Here is a 21,230-nt window from a genome sequence, read left to right on the forward strand (position 1 = left end):
GTCTCGTCAGAATGAGACATCCTCATGAGGAATTAAAAATATAAGACAATATGATTTAAAAAAAAGCTGTCAAATAAGCAGTCTAGACTTCGGAGGAGGAACACTTTCGTTTTTAGCTCAAATGATGGGGAAGAGATTTCACACTAAAAATTTCATGATGGAATAGTTTTGAATGACAAGTATATTTAGACAGCCACTGTCACAGCCCATGAGAATCATCAGGTTTGGCTTTGAGGGGGAATTCCCTACAGGCCAGGATAGGTGCGTGGCTTCCCGAAAATGAAACTCTGAGCACACTGCTTGTAGAAACACTGTTTTTCATTTACTTAAACTGCAATTCAATGACTGGAGCTATGATGGTAGGTAGGTAGGTAGATACTTTCTTTATACACATAAACTTTTGTGACCTGAGGTAAGATTCAATATGTGCTACTGTCTCACCTGTTCTGAACAGCCAACTTACAGATGTGCTTTTGCAACACCACCTGTTTGTACATTAGAAACTACACTGGGAGGAGACACTGAAAGTTTTTGAGCACAGGAGCAATATCAGAGTATTATTTTAGGAAAGTAATCTGGTGCAAGCATGCAGGATGGATTTCATCTGCTTTAAAGGAGGGTACTGCTGAAGCCCAGGTGTGAGGGAACAGCAGGGAGGGACAGGTGCAGAAGGTGATAGGCAAACAGTAAAGCAGCATTAAAAAAAAAACGTAACTTACCTGGCAGCTGGATTCAATCTCTAGTTCAGTGAATATTTGTGGGCCTACTAGGTGCCAGGCACAGAGCTGGGCACTGAAGATTTAACATGAGCAAAACAAAGTCCCGTCCTCATTCGTGTCTTTGACAAATAATGTGAAGGCTCACTGTGTGCCAGACACTGTGTCGGAGCGGGAGACTCAGCAATAAATTAAACTGTAAAATCCCTGTTTTTGTGGGGCTTACGTTCTAGTAGAGAATGCAAAAGAATATGTTTCCAAGAGAAAAATCAAGGAAAGTAAGGGAGACAGGCATGTGCAGAGGTTTACAGAACAGTGACACTATGGAGGTGGTGGTTATATACTACTATTCATTCAAGAATTTTGGCAGTGAATGAAAAGAGAAAAAGAATGGTGGTAGAAATAGACTCAGATACAGAGAACAAATTGATGGTTGCCAGGTGGGAGGGGTGTTATAGCGCTGGGTGAGAGAGGGGAAGGAAGGGACTAGGAGTACAAATAGTCACAAAATAGTCATGGGGATGTGAAATACAGTATGGGGAATATAGTCAATGTAAAAACTATGGTGTCAGATGGGTACTAGACTTACCTGGGGGACCACTTCATAAATTATATAAATGCCTAATCACTGCGCTATACACCTGAAACAAATATAAACTAATATTGAATGTCAATTATAATTTATATATGTACTATATATAATTAACGTATTTATAATGAATATATATATATATATATATATATATATATAGTCATGGGATGTTAAGTACAGCATAGGGAATATAGTCAGTGATATTGCAATAGCTATGTACAGTGTCAGAGGGGTAGTAGACTTGTTACCACTTTGGGAGGGGTGTAAATGTCTAATCATTATGTTGTTTTGTACACCTGAAACTAGTAATAAAAAAAAATAAAAAGAAAAGGTGGTTAGTGAGAACAGTGGGGTTGAATGAAGTGTTTTTCAGGATAGCAGAAGCAGAGGATTAGAAGCCAGCAGATCGTAAGGACTGAAGAGGGTTTAAGGGAACTTGATAGAACTGGCAAAGAGGAGAGTCGGGAAGTGCAGTGTCACCAATGGGGAGGCTAAGAGGGTAAAGGAGAGGGAACCTCAAGCCTGAGGCCCTGAAGACAGAGCCGGTAGCCCCTCAAGGGTAGCAGTAGGAGGGGTGAAGGTAGCTCAGCGGAGGCCTGGAGGGCCGTGAAATCCAGATTTCAGACTGGTCAGCAGCAGTGGATTCTAAAGTTGCCGAGATAGGTGGCAAGGGAGGAAGCTGCAGTCCTATATAAGGCAGATGTGCGTATGAATGAGAATTTAGAGGAACAGCCAAGATGGGGCACCATCCAACATACTAGCCCAAGACGGAACAAATGCAAGAAATTGCGTCTCGTCTCTCCCTTTGATGGAACTGGAAATTGGCCCTTTATCCCACACCTGCATGCCTGATGCCATACCAGGAGACGTGCCAACGGCCTTGCCCTGCCCCTAGGTAGCCCCCCAAATCAAGTGGACATTAAGTACCTGATTACAGGGACCATCCCGATATCCTCTGGAACCTAACACATGGTAGGGACTTGGTGTCTGTTGAATTAAGTGAAGCCACACATGGAATTTCAAGAGCTAGGAGTATCAGAAATAATCTAGTTGAACTCTATCTTGAGTTTGCTTTATGTGGGGTGCGGGCCAAATTTGGGGTTTCTCACGATAACTCAGGCTCAACCCCCTCCACACACACCCTCCCACTAACCCTTCTATAGGAGTTCAGTCCCTTCACCTTTTAGATTCGATCAGTGGTTCTCCAGGTGTGGTCTGGGGCCCTCGGGGCTAAGACCCTTTCAAAGGATCAGTGAAGTCAAAACATTTCATACTAGTACTGAGATGTTATTTGCCTCTTCCACTTACGAGTACAGAGTGGAGTTTTCCAGAGTGCACAGCAGAATGACCGCAGAAGCAGACTTGCAAAAATGTAAAACAATGCCACTGTCCTCACTAAAATGGTTTTTGTTTTGGAAGACCTAGATTTGCTATGGTTATTTGTACTAACACGTAATAGATTTATTATTTTTAAATAAATTAACACAACTTTTAAAGTTGACCAGTTTTGAGTATAACATGGTAAATACCAGGTCACATACATATAAGCAAGAGCTCTTTGGGGTCTTCAGTAACTTTTCAAAGTGTAAAGGGGTCCTGAGGCCAAAATGTTTGAGAAACGCTGGATACTGCAGCACCCCAGCTTCCCGTCTCCCTTTTTTATGGGACTCTAAATGATTAAGAAGGATTTACTGTAGCTTATGACTAGGCTGCCATCTCAGCCAGAGAAATCTCTCAAGTAGCAACAGAAAGTGACTGGTATATTCCATGCGGGTACACTCAGGAAAGTCTCACCCAGAAATCCCACTGAGGTAATAATCTTTGGACCAGTTTTTCCAGTTTCCTCGGCTTCCTTGTTACCAACACTAGCCTTCTAGCCTGGCGGGCTGCAGGGAACCTTCCTCACAGAACCGAGGGGCAGCTCAGACCCACCCAGTGAAAGAACTGGGCTCTCCCTCTTCTGAAAAGAGAAACCCAGTCACTCCGGAGCCACGTGCCAAGAGGTTGACCAGTTTCTTTTGTTGAATTCACCTTCCAAAATTATTTTTATAGCAAGAAATACGGTTTTTGTTTTTTGTTTTCAGTTCTGCAGCCGACAGGCTACGTGACCTCAGAGAAGCTCCTCTGCAACTGTCCCTCACCTTTACTCCTCAGAAAGTAAGGACCAGCTCCTGGGCTCTCCCACGAGTGTGCCGGAAGCACTGCCCAGGCAGTGAGGAACCATCCATGTGCTTACGTACCTCTCGTTCAGCGTTTTAGATGGTCCAACATGGTAATCATCACTCCTCAAGAGAAAATGGATTTTAAGTTAGCCTTTCAAACTTCAGGCTCAAAAAGTTAATACATCTGCAAATTCTGGGCCCAGCAATTACCTCCTGAATATGAGAGGACGGTCCTTACGACACGGTAAGCGGTGCCGAGTGTTCTGTCTCTCTTCACTGACACCTCATTCTGCTCACATCAGCCGCGTGAGCACCTTCCATGTGCCTGGCCCTGCGCATGACCTCACCTTCCATGTGCCTGGCCCTGCGCATGACCTCACCTTCCATGTGCCTGGCCCTGCGCATGACCTCATTCACTCCAGACAAGCCTGTGTGACTGCACTGCCACTGTACAGGGGAGGACATGTGGGCTCAGAGGTTAAGGAACATACTCTGAGTCTCCCAGCTTTATACTAAGTGGTCAAGTTAAGGTTCAAACCCGACTTCAAAGTCCACGGAGCTCCACTACAGTACACTAGCCTCGCACTTGAAAGTGCAATCTGCATTTCCTTACAAAATATTTAGATCTTTAAGTTAGGCTGCTTCCTGTTTCTCCCTATTGTTCTAATTTAGAAAGGCTTAAGGCAATTTAAGACTCGTCCACACTAAACCATACTTAGAAGAAAAACATCCCTAACTGCCAATCTTGTTCCAAAATCGGCTCAGCAAAACGTCTCCAAGTCCTTGCAAATAAAAGCGTCCCTCCCGCAGGTCCCCTCCCATCTCCGGTCCCTGTGGCATCACAGCAGTGGGACAGAGGGAATTCCCCCACAGGTTTGGCTCCCAGAAGGACTATGAACCATGTCATCCTCTCATACATTGTAAAATAATCTTGACACTCAGAATTCCAGAGGTTCTGAGTCCACTGAAGGACTGAGAAGAATGCTGTTTTATTGTCCCTCGATTAACTACGGGCACATCATCTTGTCACTGCCTTTCAGGCACATGGCAGGGAACACAGGAGTCTCCTCTCTAGAGGATCACCAAAAGTCTGAGAAAATGTGTCTTTTCGAAAAGACTTGCCCAGCAAGTGTCCTGTAAATGGGGTGAGGTATTTATCGATCAGGCCGCAGAACAGCTGGATAGGACCTGGGGCGGGGACAGCCCGGGGCCAGTCACCCAGAGCCACCTGAGCGTTTGCCTAGCCTGCTGCACCTGGATCGTCCTTATGTGTGTGCCAGGATGTGAAAGGTCTGGAGGCACTGCTCCAAAGAATGAAAAACGCTTGTGCCTACCTAGCCAGCACAGTAGAAGAAAGACAAAGGCTAATATGAGCTCTGGGGACAGCCATTTATCAGCTATATAACCCTGGGCGGGTGATTTCTCTGTGCCTCAATTTCCTGCTCTGGAAAATAGTAGTAATGAGAGAACCTACTTCATAGGTTGAAAGGATTAAATGGAAAAATGCCAAATGTCATCTAATTACTAATGACCCCTAAAGGATAACTTTTGAGCACAGGAGATTTTGAGAGCTTCCACTCTAAATGCCCCCATTTTATAGATGAGAAAACTGTCCCAGAGAGGCTGGATGACTTGCCCAAGGGTAACCAGCGCTACTAACCACCAGGGCAAACAGCTTTGCTTCTCTACTGCCATGCGTCATTCATTTCCTCCAGGGAGCTCAGTCTGGTCCACTGCTTTCAGGACTGCTGACTCTGGGCTGACTGGGTCCTTTTCGCCTGCTCCACTGACTGTCATGTCTGTGACAGCCCTTCACAGCTCACTTCCAGGGAGCTCACACCCTCCTTCCAGACTCAGGGAATGTAATTCAACATGCTCTGGAACCTTTGAGTCATCTCCGTCTGTGAATCAACCTTCATCCATCCATCCTGAACAGAGAGATCTCATCCTCCTCCAGTTTCTAGAATTGGAACCTGGTATTTTTCCTTTATGTTTTGCTTACTGAGTGCCGTCCACCTCTAAGAACATCAGATTCCCCTCCCAACTGCAGATAGGGGACTGAACACAAGGTGGACGTAAGCATCAACTCTTAAGATCCCAAAGGAAACACTGAAGACCACCTCACGGGCTTAACAAAGGGTGCTAGCCCAGAAACTCCATCTGCCTCCCATGGCTAACTGGCAGAGGTGACCACACATGCAGACAGCTTGCCAGACATATGCCCCAGGCAGCTGCAAGGACACCAATGACCATCTGAATCCCAGAGGCAGGGAATAGTTACCATGGCTACCAAAAGCTGTAACCATTGGCTGCTTTGGCTATGGGGACCAACTCAGCTGACCTCTCAAGGTCCCTTCCAGCTCTGGGACTCTACAATTACATTGAACCAGCTGAGAGCAGGTCTGCTGCAAGAAAATAGGAAGTCCTGTGACATATAAGGCCCAGGCATCGAAAGCAAGGATTTCATCAGAAGTATCCTAGAGGTCACCTTGTCTTATTGATCACAAGTGCTGACTCACAAGGCTACTTTCTACCTCTGCCACATTCATAAGCGAAGCCTTGCTGTTTTTTGGTGTACCATTGTAGACCTTTTAGAAAGTGAGTTCGCTCCCACATTTAATTTTTCTTCCTTTTACAGCTCTCACCAGTAATTTTGCTCGAGGTTTGTTCCGTCTTGTAACCAAGGAAGCGGCCCAGAAAAACTTGCGTCACTGGGCCCACAGGGGTGTGCTCCATCAGACAGGGCGCGGGGATCACGAGCCTTCTAAGAATCAGGAGGAAGGAAATCATTCATAAAGGAGGCAGATGCCGAACCGGAGAGGACTTGCCAGGCCACTCCGGTTTCCTGTGGCAAGTCCTCTGACTACAGGAATGCGGTCCTTTCTCACTCCAGACGGCATGGAGTCCTCTGTGAGCCTGATTACAGAAGTTCTCTAGCTTCCTAAGTCAGAGCAGGGACGTGGCTCATTCGATCCCTGCCTTCTCCATACCGGCTGAGGTCACAGGCCTGGCTACGCACCTCTCGAGACCTGACCTCAGGACAGAGAAATCTGCAGGTACCTATACGTCTTCCGAGAGTGGGAGAGACGCCCAGAAATCAGAGTGCTGCCAACGTTTAACGAAAACACCACCAGCCTCGCCTTAGTTATGCCGGATGTAGGAAGCTTCGTGTTTAAGGGATGTTTGGAGATTTTTAAAAATTGGCTTCTATCAAGATTAAATCAAAGCATTTATTGAACACTCCTCCTTCAAACAACCTGCATTTAAACCTATCCCCCTCCCCTGACTGGTGAACTGCCAGGGCTGCGAGAGTATCGTTTCCACCTGACAGGGGTCAGATCCAATCGGGCCACACAACATTGAAAAGCCATGCCAAGACACCCCACACTGGGCAGACCTCCACAGCTCGGTGACCCACCTGGGACCCAAGCGAAAGGTTGGTAGCATGGCTCTGGAACCAGAGCTCAAGCACAGGAGAAGAGGAGCTGGGCGCCTGACCCTACATGCGCCAGACCAGCCATGCCAAGCTGGACGATCGGCTCTTGGCTCCCATTTGGTGAGGCTCACCCATGTGCTTTGTCTTCTCTTCTCCAAAGGAAAGGGTGAGAGATGGAGGAGGCAATTTTGTGTGGGTTTGATTTAAGGCTTTGGCTGTGGTCTGTTGATGTATTAAAATACTTTCTGGGAAGGCCATCTCCTAAGCTCCCCGTCCCGTCGGAACAAACGTTATTTTCAAAAATGAAAACACTGAAGAGAGAGGTGGAGCTGAAATGCTGCCTTGCAGCGGGCGGGGCCCAGGACCCTCATGTCAGAATGGTGTCGTCCACTGGCTCTGTGGAGTCAGCCTGGCTGGCCAGCTTCTTCAGGGACCTTCGGTTGCACTCATTCAGCACCTCCAAACTGGCCACATCCAGGATCTTGGAGAGGGACTGTGGGAAGATGGCAATGAGGAGACCCAGTCAGAAAACAGGGCTTCAGATTTCCCCAAAGGCAAAGCTGAGGTTAACCTCAGAACTAGAACCACTGAGGGGAATCTGGCAAAATAAGGGAATCAGATGGGTCCAGGGAAAGCCAAGAAAACAACTCATCATGCTTTTCATGTGGTGAGGCAGTCAGTGGTGGTTAGAGTTCTCAGTGCTTTAACGGTGGCCTAGGGGCAGGGACTCAGTGAGCAGGACTCTGGGCTTCACAGGGCAGCCTGGCTGGCCTGTTTTAGAGGTTTGGGTGCCACATGAGATTTTATTGGAAGAAAGGGCTCCGTTGCTAGAAGAAGTCTCAACACCACAGAAAGAGAGGAATGTGTTTGCAGGTGCCCGGCCTGTCACCGGACCAGGTCTGCCCCGCCACACCCACACACCCGGGGGGCAGAGGAGATTATGGTGTTGAATACACCACGCAGAAGGAGCCCTGCAGGACGAAGGCCCACAGCACAGCACACCCCGGGAGGCCCCAGGCCCAGGCTCCCACCTGAAACACCTCTTCTCCCTGTCTCATCTTGAGGAGGTTGACAATCGCCTGGTCACTGTAGGCCCGAACGACAGTGTTTTTATCCTTGGTGTTGTCGAGAAGAGCCTTCAGGATGGGTTTGATGGTTTGGGGGTCCAGGGGGGGCAGTGGGTCCTTGTTTGCCCACCAGATCATTTTCTCGGCCACCAGCCTGATGTCACTGGAGGGGTTCTGCAGACACTGAAGAGGAGCACGGGCTTTTAGTCAGGCACATCCAGTCTGTTTCTCAAAGGAGCCCACATTTCCGCCCTGACACTCTTTCTTCTTCAGGGAAACTCACCCCACTGCTCCTTTCGGACGCCTTCCTGCCATGGGAGGGTGACAGGGCATGATGCCCACTTCATCTTGTGCCATTCTCCCCTCTGCTCAGTACCCTTGGCCCACACAGGGCTTTCACTTCCTCAAACATACCACACACCTTCCTGCCTCGGGCCTCTGCACTGGCTGGTCCCACTGCCTAGGACGTGCTCGCCCCGGATCCTTGCTTGGGTGGTTCCTTTTCATCCTTCAGGTCTCAACTAAATGTCAGCCTTCAGACGTCTCCCAACGGCCCTATCTAAGTTAGGGCCCTCCCCCCCCCTCCCCCAACCCCGGGCTTTCTGTGCATCTCCAGAGATCTTGTCTGCTGGTTCATCTCTACATTTCCAGAGTGCAGCCCAGCCAGGCGCACAGCGGGTCCTCAGCAAACAAATGCTGATGAACGGCTGCCTGCAGGGTGATGCCATCAAACAGGGCCCTGGGGGTCTGCAGCGTGGAGGACTTGGCTCCATCACCCTTTGGAACTTCACTACTCAAAGTGAGGCCGTACCAGCAGCACGACATCACCTGGGAGTGGGTTACAGAGGCAGAGTCTGGGCTTGGCTCCATTTCTTAAAAGGCAGGTTCTGCTTCTGACTTGTGTGCACATTCATGTCTGAGAAGCACGGTTTATTACAAGGAGATAGGGGTCCCATGTCCGGTTCCCCAACTTATACACCCCATAATAGCCACACCCGTAAGAGCCAGGCCAGCAAAAAGGAGGCAGGGAAGAGAAGATTTATTAAGACTTGAACCCAGATCTATCCCCAATCTTACAAAATTGGGATGCCTAGAAAAAAATGCCTAAAATCCTGGTTCTTAACTTGATTTGGGGGTCACAGGTCTATTTGAGAATCTGACAAAAAGCTGGGCACTCTTGCAGGGAAAAACGCACACACAACTGCTCTGTACTCCATCCCTACGTGTCCAGAGACCCCGCCGGCTCTCGGTGGACAGCTCCCGCACACAGCTGGTCTGAGCGCTCACCTACGGTGTTCTCTGCTCAGGGGGCTTGCTCCCGGCCCACTGCCCCCGCTCACCTTAATGAACAGGCTGGAGAGTTTGGTGGGCAACTGCCCTCCTCCTGTCTCGATGTGATACTTCATCAGGAAGCCCATGCCCCGGACCCCGCTCACCGCGATGGGGATCTGTGGGGAGAGGGAATTTCTGGACAGGGCAGCATCTGGCTCTTTCCTTGGAGCAGAGGGCCAGGCACCACGCCATCCCCCAGGAATCTGTGGGACCCTGGCTCTGCACCCCCAGCTGCCTGTCCCCTTTACCACTTCACATCCCAGCCCCCTGGACAGAGCTCATGCAGACAGGCTGCCCGGTTGTGAGGCAGACGAACAAAGCCTGCGTCACTGGTTTTAGGAACAGGGATCAGAGACTTTCTCCCTAGAAGGGACCTCGAGATGCTCTAACCCAAACTCATGGTTCAGATGATGCAACGGGGGCCAAGGGAGAGCAAGTCCTGGTCCAAGGGCACAGCCAGTTACCAGCAAAGGTTAACACTCGAACCCAGGCCTCTGACCACCCGTCTGAGTCCCCCATGCTGGGTGAGCAGGGCTCTGGCTGCGGGAGGAGGGCTGCGTGGCTGCTCCAGGGCCTTACCCTGTCTGCCACGGCGCTGCTGAGGATCATCTCCTGAACTTCCCCGCTGTATCTGCCGGCACAGAGTCTGCTGGGAGCCACATTCACAGCCACGGAGAGAGCCAGGCTCCGCCCATGCCGGACCATCCAGTCAATGCCGGACACGTCCGCTGGACAGAAGGGCACACTGGGGTCACCCTGCTTGGGACAGCATGCCCCCCGCTCCCAACCATGGGCCCGCCCCGCCGGACAGGGCCTGGTGGAACCCCCAGTGCACACTGCACACAGGCCTGCCCCCCAAGTGGCACGTAAGGAGAAGGCGCTCACAGACCACTTCGGACTGCAGCTGTGTTCTTTGAGCAAAGATCCCTGGTGCTACTGAAGCACTGGAAACTCCATTTTGTTTAAAATGCTGGAGTCCCAAGGAGAGGGAAGTCCAGCTACCAGAAGACGCTGAGGGGAAGGGGAGACAGGCCCTAATGGCTCTCCCCCAGGACTGAGAGGCCCCAAATGGGAAGTCCCCTGGTGTACAAGAGACCTACCCAGCAAGCACTGCTGAAGAACAGCGCTAAGCTCCTCTTCAGTCAGAAAGGCACACAGTTCCCCCAGGCATCCAGCAGAGGAGATGCGGGTGTTGTCCTGACAGGACAGAGAAGGAAGTGAAATGTGGTGCGAGCCCCCCCCCCCCCCCCCCCCCCCCCCCCCCCCCGCCGGGTAAGCACGCAGGAACTCTAACTCCAGGCCGAACTCCAGGCCCTGGGTTCCCGCTGCCAGATGGGGGCTGCCATTCACTGCACTGCCACTTGACGAGGAGTTAAAAATTACAAACCCTGCACCCCCCAAGTGTGTGTGCATATGGCAATCCCCATCACAATGGCAAGAATCACCATATTTACATAGCACCTCTCTTCTTAGGAAGTCTGAAGGCTTTCATTATGATCTCAATTACTATCCACAACCCTGTGAGGCAGTGAGGGGCACAGAGAGGGGAGGCTCCGTCACCAGAGAACCACTCTGGAACTCCTTTTCCCCCAGAGCGACTCCCTGCTCTCTCTCTACTGCGTCACTGAGCCACTGCCACCTACACTACTTTAGGGTTTGTCGCAGGAAGTCACTCTGAAGCTACTAATCAATCCCAGGACGACAGGTAAAGGCCAAGCATTTTGTCAGTCCACGCCAGATGCCGGAGCGGCCCCTTACCGCTCCTCCCTAGCCAGCTAACGAAGGGACACTGAGCGAGTGCATTTTAGGTTAACGTGCTGCATTAGCAGTAAGTGCCAACTGGATGTGCGTCCCTCCAAACAAAACAAAACAAAACGAACAACCAGGGACTCAACGGCCTGTGGAGAGGCTGATGCCAGGTGGGCACCTGGACTGTCACCTCCAATCGGGGCAAGTTCTGAGGGGGAGGAAGGTGCTCTGCCAGCGGTTTGGGCCTCTGAGCTCCAAGCAGCAGCCCAGGTGCCAAGCAAGGCCAAGGCTGGCTCTCTGGACACCCACTCACTCCAACGGGTTCCATTTTAAACTCCATTGTGGTGAAATGCAAATTGGTTTAAATATTCACTTTTACTTGCACTGTCCATGGCCCTGTAAAAACTCTGACAGACTGTGACCGAAAGAAGGAAGAGTGTCTCACCTGTACCCCAGAGACGCCGGGGCTTTCCTCAGAGAGCAGGTGGCTGGGGATTATACCACACTTGAGGAGCCATGATAAGTGCAGCAGAAACAATGGCCCACCCCGTCTGGGGGCGCACAAGGAAGTGTATGCATGAACCCAAAGTCCTCTCTCCAGAGATTAGCCCCACAAGTATAAACTAAGCCATACAACAGAGGGCTGTTGTCAAAGGAGAAAGAGAAAATTCTTACCACAGACGCGGCCCCTACTGGACCTGCCACAGCACCGCGATGCTTCCCAGCCTGGGCGAGGAAGCGCCGCACTGACAGAACCGGGACAGAACCACAAGTCTCACGGCTCAGATTCTGGTTCTGGGTCTCCCACTGGCTGGGGAGTGGCCCAGGCAGGTCTCACCCTCTCAAACTGCTAAGAAGACTGCCCACGGGGACAGATACCAGACACTAAGTTTCCTGAGGGCTGTGGCCAGGTTTTATTCACCTCTGGGCTGGGCCCTTCAGCTCAGCAAGTGTTTCCTGAACCAATAAACAAAACTCTCCCTTTTATAAACAGGGAAATAAAGGGCAGAGAGGGAGAGTGACTTGTTTAAGATTAAAGAGCAAATTAATGAGAGATGTTGTAACGGAGACCCTGTGTCTTCTATTTTTGAAATTTAAACCTCTGATGTAATTCAGCTTGGGACTTCTTGAGTTTTTTTCCTTCTTTCTTTGTTCACCTCCCCGTCCCCAAACCTTGATGACAGTTGACTGTGCGTTTACTACGCATACCAGTTCCAATGGTTCTGTTTCCTTTGGACCAGTGTGCACACCTGGCCAGGTAAGTTGGGAGGGATTTTTGCATCTGTATGGGAGTCACTCCTAACCCCGGGGCAAACCAGCCTCTGGGAAGTGCTTTTTCCTGAAGTGGCCTGGCCAACTTCTCCTTCCTTTGTTCTGCCCCTCCTTGCATGTCTATAAAACCTTTGGCGGCTGGAAGGCAGTCTTTGTGACAGGGAGTCCAATATCTTCCCTTAATGCTGGCATTTTGGAATAAAACCTCCTTTTCTTTCCACCAACCTCACCTCAAGAGTTTTGGCTTTCGTGAGGCGAGCAGCTGGACCTTTTGAACAACGTGGGACTTTAAAAACCTTACTTTCCTTATCTATAAAACAGAATATCAACACTACGCATCTTGCCTCCCTCACAATCAAATGCTGGTAAACCATAAAGAGGGACATGAATGTCAGGAATGACTATGAAAACTGACCAGTGGGCAGCTGTACCAAGTCTTCTAATGCAAAGCAGAGACGCCAGCCAAAGAAAAGAGCCCACCAGCCCCGCCATGGTCCTGCAGCCAGTAGTACCTACCTCATCGTGTCCCAGCATGCTCAGCAGGAGCGAGATGATGTTTTTCCGGATGACCGCATCCACTTTGGCCCCTGCTCCCTGGATCACAAACCTCAGGGCCTGCAGCATGGTGTCCCTGCAGAACCAAGGCATCCAACTCAGAACCTGGCTCTGTCCCACCACTGCTCCCGCCACAGGCATGGCCCAGCCCGGGGCTGCTTCAGCAGGCCCCTGCCAGCCCCTCACCTGACACCTGGGTCCTCCATAGCACGGATTCCATTCAGCAGCTCTGTGAAGAGGGGATCCACCTTGATGTGGATGGAAATGAGCTTCCCCAGCGCATCAGCGGCCTTCAGGCGCACCCCCCGGTTGGAGTCCTGCAGAGCTTTGGTAAAAGTGGTCTGCAGCTGGGGCAGGAAGGGCTTCAGGGCGATCCCAACCTGAGAGAAAAACCCACACCTGGAAGCATAGCTGTGGTGGAGTCCAAGGCCACAGTGTACTACAAGCATGAAAACAAACCACCAGGAGCTGATCCAGCTCACACACAGGCTAGGAACAGGGATCCCGTAAGAGAGAGCCAAGCACAGACAGGTCACACTCAGCCTCCTCTTTCGTTTTCAGCATCCTTTGCAGAAAGGCACAGAGAAGGAGAGGAGTAAGGGGAGGGGGAGAAAGACCACCACCACCGCCACCACCGAGGGAGCTGTCAGCTTGGCTTAGTGGAGACCTGTCCACGTGGACAAATGACTCGAAACCTCTGTCTCCAAATACATGAAAGAGTGGCTGTCAGCACCACTGAGAAAGTATTTTGTTGCCAAGACAAGTAAACGGACTGTGTGTGCAAGGGAAGGTACCATCTACTGAGCAACTGACACATGGGCTAAGCAGTTGACATTTAGCCCCCAGAACAATCCTAAGAAGACAGCGACCTCAGAAAGTCATGCCTGTACACATGTGCACCCTTCTTAAAACCCAGTTTAATCTCTGACCATATGTAAAAAAATGGGCATACTTACAGATGGGTCCAAGACTAAATAAAGATTTACTTATTGCTAAACAGGAAAATCAAAGTTGCTGCTAGAAGTCTGGAAATACTGGGGTCAGGAGTTTGTAGCCTGCTGGGAGGCAGACCACAGAGTGAAGCCGGGAAATCTGTGAGGTGGGAACCATCTGCCCATGGGTGACATCTGACTCAGAGCCTAAGGGACAACTCCCATGAGGGAAGAAGGCCTCATTTGTATGCAGAGTTGTAAAAATATCACAGAAAAGAACAGCACAGAAAGCAAAGTACAGATGATGCTTAATTTTTTTTTCTTTTTTTTAGAAAAAGACAATTCTGCAGAATGAGGCTGGTGCTCTCAATCCCATTTTTACCTGGGAAGTTGCTCCCCATACCTTTCTCCCAAAAGGGGAAAAAAGAAACCTTCAAGTTTTAAGCTTGCTTTTGTTTCCAATCCTCAAGTGAGAATTCAATTTTTTTACACCAAATCTTGGCTCTGTTTATACTTTTTTAAATCTAAAGGGTGTAATTATTGCCGTGTGAAACATCAAAAATGGTTAATGCTTTGCATCTTTGCTTCTTACACTTTTAGCAAAAACTGAAGTTATTCCAGCTGCCCTCAACTTCCTTTTCATTCGTTCATCAGATTCTTTGCATCTCCCTTTATGAGGAGAAAGAATTAAAATAATAAAGAACGAGAGCATATTTAAACAATGTTTTAATTGTATTTACGTGGCCCAGAATTTTTTTTCCTTTGAACCAGGGCTTCAAAATAATAGCAATTAACGTGTATCAAGTGCTTAGAATATATCAGGCATCGTGCCTGCTATTTCATCTAAGCCCCACATTTCACAGGCCTACATGAGACAAGCAGTATTACAACTCTGCAATTATAGTGAGGAAATGGGGTCAGAGGTCACACGACTTTCCAAAGGTCATTGTGGCCACACAGCTACTAAGTGGTAGACTGGAATTGACCACTGCATAGTATGAGTCTAGAGTCCAAGGTCTTCACTCCTTTTGCTGTGCCATTTCTCCGTGATAAGCTGTAACTCTCTGCCATGTAATTCCTCATGCCAGTCTCCTGCAGACGGATCTGTTCTCTAAGATCCACGTGGACCAAGACCAAGAACTCATCAGTCACTTACCTTGGCTAGCAAGAGGCTGAGTGTCTCGAGCAGAGCCGCCTTCACGTTCCAGCTGAACCGGTCCCCCAGGATGCGAATCAGAGGGCCAGTGATGCTGACCACAGAGGGCCTCAGGGCGTCCGCTGAGGTGAGGCGGATCACCAAGCCTAAAGCTTTGGCTGCTTCCTCCTTCTGTTCCGGGCTGCCAGTCAGGACGCCCTCCCGCAATACTGGAAGGATGGAGGTTACTCCCTGACAAGAAAACCACACCTGAGAGTCAAATCTCCAAGGGGGCCCCTGGGTGCCTCCCACCCAAAGCAAGGCGCTCCTATCAGCCATCCTCTCCACAGCTCCATGAGAGACAGACTCAGGCTGCCCAATCACAACCTGTGAAGGTGCTGGCTGGGGAACAGTCTCGACAGTGACCAGGACCCAACAGGCCTGTCACATAGGTATATGCACTGCTGTCAGTTCTGTGACACCCCCGGCTTAACCCAAAGGCAGCAAGAACCCTGCCCCCACGTGGCCACCATGGGGAAGAAACACGCTGGCTGGGAAGGGGCAGAACAGGACTGCAGCACTGTCACCTGACACACGGCTGCTGCAGCTGCCCTGCAACCTGGGCCTGAGAGGGAAGGCAGAGGGCGGCTGCGTGGCCCCAGCACCGCGCCAAGAGCCCTGGCTTACCTTCTTTGGGAGGCAGAACCCTGGCACATGCTGGCCTTTGCTCTCATTCCCTATGAACCGGATTTCTTTGTGGAGCTCTTCAATCAGTGCCAGCTGGTTGCCAGCATCCAGCTTCTGTGAGAAGCCAGGAAAAGGCAGAGAGGCTGTCAGAGTTCTAAGTACAGCCCTCTTGAGACTGCTTCAAAATATGACAGCAGGGGGAAGGGTGTGGGTGGCAGCAGAAACAAGACCGGCCGTGACTTGCTACATGCTAAAGCTAGGTGACAGGTACACAGGGGTTACGAATCTAGCCTTATCGGCATCTGGAACCGTCTATAGTCAAAGGCTGTGGTGGGGTCAGCAGCCCCTCACCTTGGTGATGGCATTCAGGGCATCCCAGCTCTCCTCCAGAACCACAGGCTGGAGTCGTTGAAGAGGCGGATCAGGCCCGAGACCAGGCTGCGCAGGTGGCTGGAGTAGTCCGCCTTCGAGCGGGAGCAGTAAATGTTGAGAATGATGGCGGCGGCCTGCCGCATGCCCACCTCAGGGCTGCGCGTGGCTTCCAACAGATCCTCGATGATAATCCGGTGCCCGACATCATCCTCGACTGACAAGATCACGGCCTGACAGTTGGCCATCTCCTACAACCACAGGGGACAGCTGGGCTGAGCACGGCTCCTCCGGGGCAGGCCAACACAGCCGTCAGAAAGCCCACGCAGTGATCACGACACTCACCAGCTGCTCGTCCGGAGTCCCGAGCTTCTCCTTCAGGGCCAACATGACCGCCGGGAGGATCACTCCAAGGTGACGGGTCAGGGCATCGCCTGCCACGGATGAAAGGAAGGCCAGCACCCGGGTATTGACAGGCGGAGTTGTTAGCTGTAGAATGATGAACACCGTCGACTCGAGGAAAGCGGCCTGTGCTGGCTGCACTGGGCTCTGGGAGCGCCCATCCCCACTGTCAGGGCTGAGTGTCTCTCTGGGCAACCTGCCCCCACCACCAGCCTCCCCCAACATCTGACTTCCGAACTGGTCTTCTGGGTGGGCCCAGGGATGATGACGTGGCTGCGGCTTCTGGGCCCGAGCGGGGTTTACCTTGGGCACGAGGTAAGGCAGCACCACACGACTCTTGATGGCCATGACTTGCTTCAGGCCGTCCAAGGCGAATTCTGACACCTCCTCGTCATCCTGCAGAGGGACATCGGGGGCAACACAGAGGAGCTGGCTCATGCCCCACCTCTGCTCTCTGGACCAGCCACCACTGACTTCCTTCTCCACAGATGAGAAGGAAGTCCCTCCTCCCACGGCACCCACACTCACCGCCTGTCAAAGGAGAAGCAGAGCCAAAATCTGCTCTTGCTGCACCCACCCTCCCAGGGCCCACACTGTGGCTGCCTTGGCAGAATGAGCCCTCGCGCTTCGCTTCTACAGAGACAGTAAAAGCCAAAGTGGTAGGTGTGTGGCAGACCCACTCACCAGCTGCTTCAGCAGAAACGGGAGGATGTCCTCCAGGGCCTGGTGGCCGATAGTGGAGTGCAGCTGCTCAAAGGTCTTGGCCGCCGCCTCTCTGACCTCCTCCAGCGGGTCGCACAAAGCCTTCCGCGCTGTGGGCACGAGGGACTCGGAGAAATACAGCACCTGCAACAGCACACGCGCGCTGGACCTGATGCAGCGGGGGGGCAAAGAGGGAGCGGAAGCAAGCGAGGACCTCCAGCCCAGCCAGGCCACCACCACCCCCCCAGGCTCGACGTTTCCTTCAACTAAGCTGTTTCTGTGAAAACGTGCAAGTGTAAAAAAGCAGATGTGTCATCTACCCGCGAGGAGTCTAAACCCAGAAGTAATCATTCACAGCTTGATTTTTAAGGTGAGTTCTCCAGGTACTCTCCCTCTCCTTCAGGAGCGTCAAACCCTTCCCACGGAAAGGCCCTGCGTGACGTGGGCCGCCTCCCTTCCCAACTCTTTCTTTTGCTTATCCTGTTGGAAAACCCAAAGTTCTTCTTTAAGTGCAATTCCAACACTTGCACCTCTCTGATGTCCTAGGGCTATAGTAGGGCAGAGGACATTTCTGGTCCCCTTGTAACCGATGTCACTAAAGCAGAGTGCATCTTGAACTTCGGGCTGGTTATACATTCTAAGTTCAGCATTTGGGGGACTAGGTAACTATTCAATGAATCACAACTCTATCTGCTGACAGAATCTACTTGTATTCTTGACCAAATACAAATATAACCCCAAATGTAACACTTATACTGACACACACAGAAGGATCCAGTACATCAGAAGAGGAAGCCCAGGGTAAGCCACTGGCTACATGCTTACATTTCTGACTGGCCATCCACTTCATCGCGTTGGTGCTTCCTTCCACACGGTTTACACACTCAACCTACTCCCCAGGAATGTTTTGAGGATCAATTACCTTAGAAAGTAAGGCCAGCGAAAAGGACTCCAAACCCCTTGAATGTTGCTACTACAGAAACTGGACTACTGCTGGAGAAAACACCTTTCCTCCCACTGGGTACTTACTCTCATCCACTCCACGCCTAAGAATGAGTGCACCGCCCCTCCCCGCCCTCCACCACACGCACAGGCACTCCCTCCTTTCCCCACTCAGGGTACCACGCGCTTAATGGAACCGATACACTGACACAAAAGGGATTAACCTAGAGCAACCTCAGGAGTGGCAAGAAAAAGATCACTTCTAATTTCCAAAGGCTGCTGAAGGCCTCTAAATCATTTAGTTCTTAGCCAGCAATCTGACTGGAAAGCCCCCATCCACATGTGACCCTGCCAGCACCCCGCTGCCAGCAGTGCCCTCCGAGGTTCACGTGTCCTCACTCTGGTGAAGTGAATGGGGTGTCCCTCGTGTGCAGCTTCTCCCGTAACCTCCCCGCAGCCCTGGGTAAGGTCACCGGCTGGTGCAGGCCTGTGGGGCCCTTGGAAGATACTCACGGCGTCCCGGCTGGTAGACTTCATGATCTCGCTCAGCCGATGCACACGCCCTGCCTCTCATCGCTCTTCTGAGACCTCAAGCCTTCCTCAAGGATGGGGATGATCTCAGGCAGGATTTTCTCCCCTAACTTCCGGACGAGGGTCTCCTATGTCCTTGCTGCCGATCTATCAGCAGAGATCAAGTCAAGACATCAGTTCCCTGCAAACTCCAGAATGAGGGTCCCAGAACCTCCTAGACTTTATCCAAGTCACTGACTTAACTTCCCCAAAAGCTCCTACTTACCCAAGGAGCTTACCCCAAGGTGCTTGCAACACTACAAAATAAAATGATCTCGGTATGCCACCCACACCAAACACAACCTAAAGCAAGGGCCAGCACCTCCACACATGAATATGAATTTAGCATCTGCTGCCCAGGCAAGAGCCAATTTCCCTCGATTGAAAACTGTAGCCTAGAGTCACTTAACCCTGAGCTCTTGCCCAAGGGGAGCTGAATTTGGAACAAATGCATTAAAGAAAAAACCACCTCTTCTGACACCTCATGCAAACCCTCCTTTAAAGACAAATACACAGTTTGCTTGCCAGGGATGAAGGTTAGGAGAGGGCCAAAGGGAACTGGCCTGCAGTGATCATCAGCCTGGGCTGGGCCCCTCCTCCCAAGCACATGGGCCGTATCTCATACCACGTTTGCTTTCTCACTCAGTCTCTAGTGTTGGCCCTGTGCCTGCCCACCACGGGGCCTTTGCACATCCCGTCCTGGCATCTAAAGCACTATTCCTTCTGTCGGGGATAGTCCATCACCTCCTCACCTGCTTAGTGCTTACTCATCTTTCATCTTCAAGCATCATTTCTTCTGAGAAGCCTTTCCTGACCCTCTCGGTTAGATCAAATGCCCGATATAAGCATTTGCAGTGCCATGTAGCACTTGCCACAGTTACATCTACATATGTTTGTGGGATTATTTGGTTAACATCCATCTCCTTTACCAGACTGAAGCTCCATGAGGACAAGGAATGAGGCTATTTTTCTTCTCCATTATATCCCTGGTCTTATGCCCCTGCTTAGCACACAGCAAGCTTAATGAATATTTGTTGAATGACTAAGTAAATAAATAAACGTTCCCTGTTTGACAGGGGTCCCCGGGCCCTTTACCAGTCTCTGCAAATCCCAGCTTTCTCTGCAAATCCCAGCCTCTGAAAGGAGTCATCAGGGGCTGCTGGATCAGAAGGAAGGCCCGGGAAACTTACCGTTCTTTTATCTGCACACGTGCTGGCCAAGAAACCCAGCAGCAGCCCAAAGAGAGTGGGCAAGATCTCACGCAAGGTGCGGGGGGTATTAGAGACCACGATCTTCCAGACGTGCAGGGACGCTTGCCGCACTACCAGCTGGGTGTCCGAGCGGCCCATGTACAGCCCGGCCAGCACCCGGTTCCGCCGATCCACCCCCAGGGCAGTGATGATGGCCTGCAGCCAGCAGAGAGGAACAGAGAACGCAGGGTGGTGAAGCCTCCATAGCATGAGTGCCCGGGCATATACCTCTGTTAGGGGAAATCGACTCTAGGCACGCACCTTGTTAGACTGAGCAGTTCCAAAGTTGTCATCTTCGGAGGCAGTTTCCGTGGTCATCTTTCCAGTGACTCCTGAGATGTGGAACAGGAGATCCCCGAGGAGCTGAACAGAGCTGAACCTGAGAAGGGTGCCAAGAATGGAGTCACACGGGGCAGTCTCAGGGCACAATCAAGCACTGGGCACAAAAAAGACTGTGAGGAAATGCACCCCAAATATTCCTGGTGGTTATCTTGGAATGAGAGAAAAGTTACAGGCGATTTTCATTTCTTACACTTTCCCACAGATTTCTTGCCCAGTTTTCTACCAATGAACTTTAATAATGGGGAAGAATAAACACTTTAAAAAATAAGTGAAAATTTCTATAATAAAAGTCATTTAAAAAAGAAGAAGGCAGCCAGATGGCTCAGTTGGTTAGAGTGCGAGTCTGAACATAGGGTTGCCGGTTCGATTCCCACATGGGCCAGTGAGCTGCGCCCTCCACAACTAGATTGAAGACAACGAGCTGCCGCTGAGTTTCCGGAGGGGCAGCCGATAGCTCAGTTGGTTAGAGTGCGAGCTCTCAACAACAAGGTTGCCGGTTCAATTCCGCATGGGATGGTGGCTGCGCCCCTGTGACTAAAGATTGAAAACAGTGACTGGACTTGATCTGAGCTGTGCCCTCCACAACCAGACACAACTAGATTGAAGGACAACGACTTGGAGCTGATGGGCCCTGGAGAAACACACTGTTCCCCAATAAAAAAATAAAAAAAAAAAAGAAAGAGCGAGCAGGCGCGAGAGCGCACAGAGAGAAGCATTATCAGGAAATTGGGAATGCTGATCAAGAGTCCTGGAAGGATATACTTTATTTCTCTTCAAATTAAATGAGGCTGATTATTTTTAATGATCATAAAAATTAAGTCATATTCAAACTGAAAATTCCAAAAATAGAGAAAAATATAAAGAAAGTGAGTGTAAACAATCACCCAAACCCCCACTACCCAGGCCACCGTCTGACACTCCAGGGACATCCCTGTACAAGCAAGCGCCCTCTACAGAGACACACACGACCCCACACCACGGGGAAGTGAGCCCTCACCACACGTGCTGGGCCACAGCT

The 21,230-nt window shown here is 50.8% G+C and overlaps 1 protein-coding gene across 1 annotated transcript in view; it reads right to left on the minus strand.

Annotated features, from left to right (window-relative positions):
- Positions 1 to 6,259: 6,259 nt before the first annotated feature.
- GCN1 (GCN1 activator of EIF2AK4) overlaps positions 6,260 to 21,230 on the minus strand; it is a 54,244-nt gene continuing 39,273 nt past the window's right edge. The window contains 19 exon segments of the mRNA XM_033097639.1: positions 6,260 to 7,399; positions 7,938 to 8,156; positions 9,314 to 9,421; positions 9,885 to 10,033; positions 10,406 to 10,502; positions 12,843 to 12,957; positions 13,068 to 13,261; positions 14,970 to 15,200; positions 15,636 to 15,749; positions 15,987 to 16,036; positions 16,039 to 16,255; positions 16,350 to 16,493; positions 16,710 to 16,802; positions 17,091 to 17,252; positions 18,564 to 18,598; positions 18,601 to 18,720; positions 19,087 to 19,089; positions 19,807 to 20,026; positions 20,132 to 20,249. Of these exon segments, the coding sequence (XP_032953530.1) occupies positions 7,274 to 7,399; positions 7,938 to 8,156; positions 9,314 to 9,421; positions 9,885 to 10,033; positions 10,406 to 10,502; positions 12,843 to 12,957; positions 13,068 to 13,261; positions 14,970 to 15,200; positions 15,636 to 15,749; positions 15,987 to 16,036; positions 16,039 to 16,255; positions 16,350 to 16,493; positions 16,710 to 16,802; positions 17,091 to 17,252; positions 18,564 to 18,598; positions 18,601 to 18,720; positions 19,087 to 19,089; positions 19,807 to 20,026; positions 20,132 to 20,249 (2,515 nt within the window). The 3' untranslated portion in view covers positions 6,260 to 7,273.

The sequence above is a fragment of the Rhinolophus ferrumequinum genome, chromosome 25 (assembly GCF_004115265.2).
Source record: "Rhinolophus ferrumequinum isolate MPI-CBG mRhiFer1 chromosome 25, mRhiFer1_v1.p, whole genome shotgun sequence".
Classification (NCBI taxonomy): Eukaryota; Metazoa; Chordata; class Mammalia; order Chiroptera; family Rhinolophidae; genus Rhinolophus; species Rhinolophus ferrumequinum.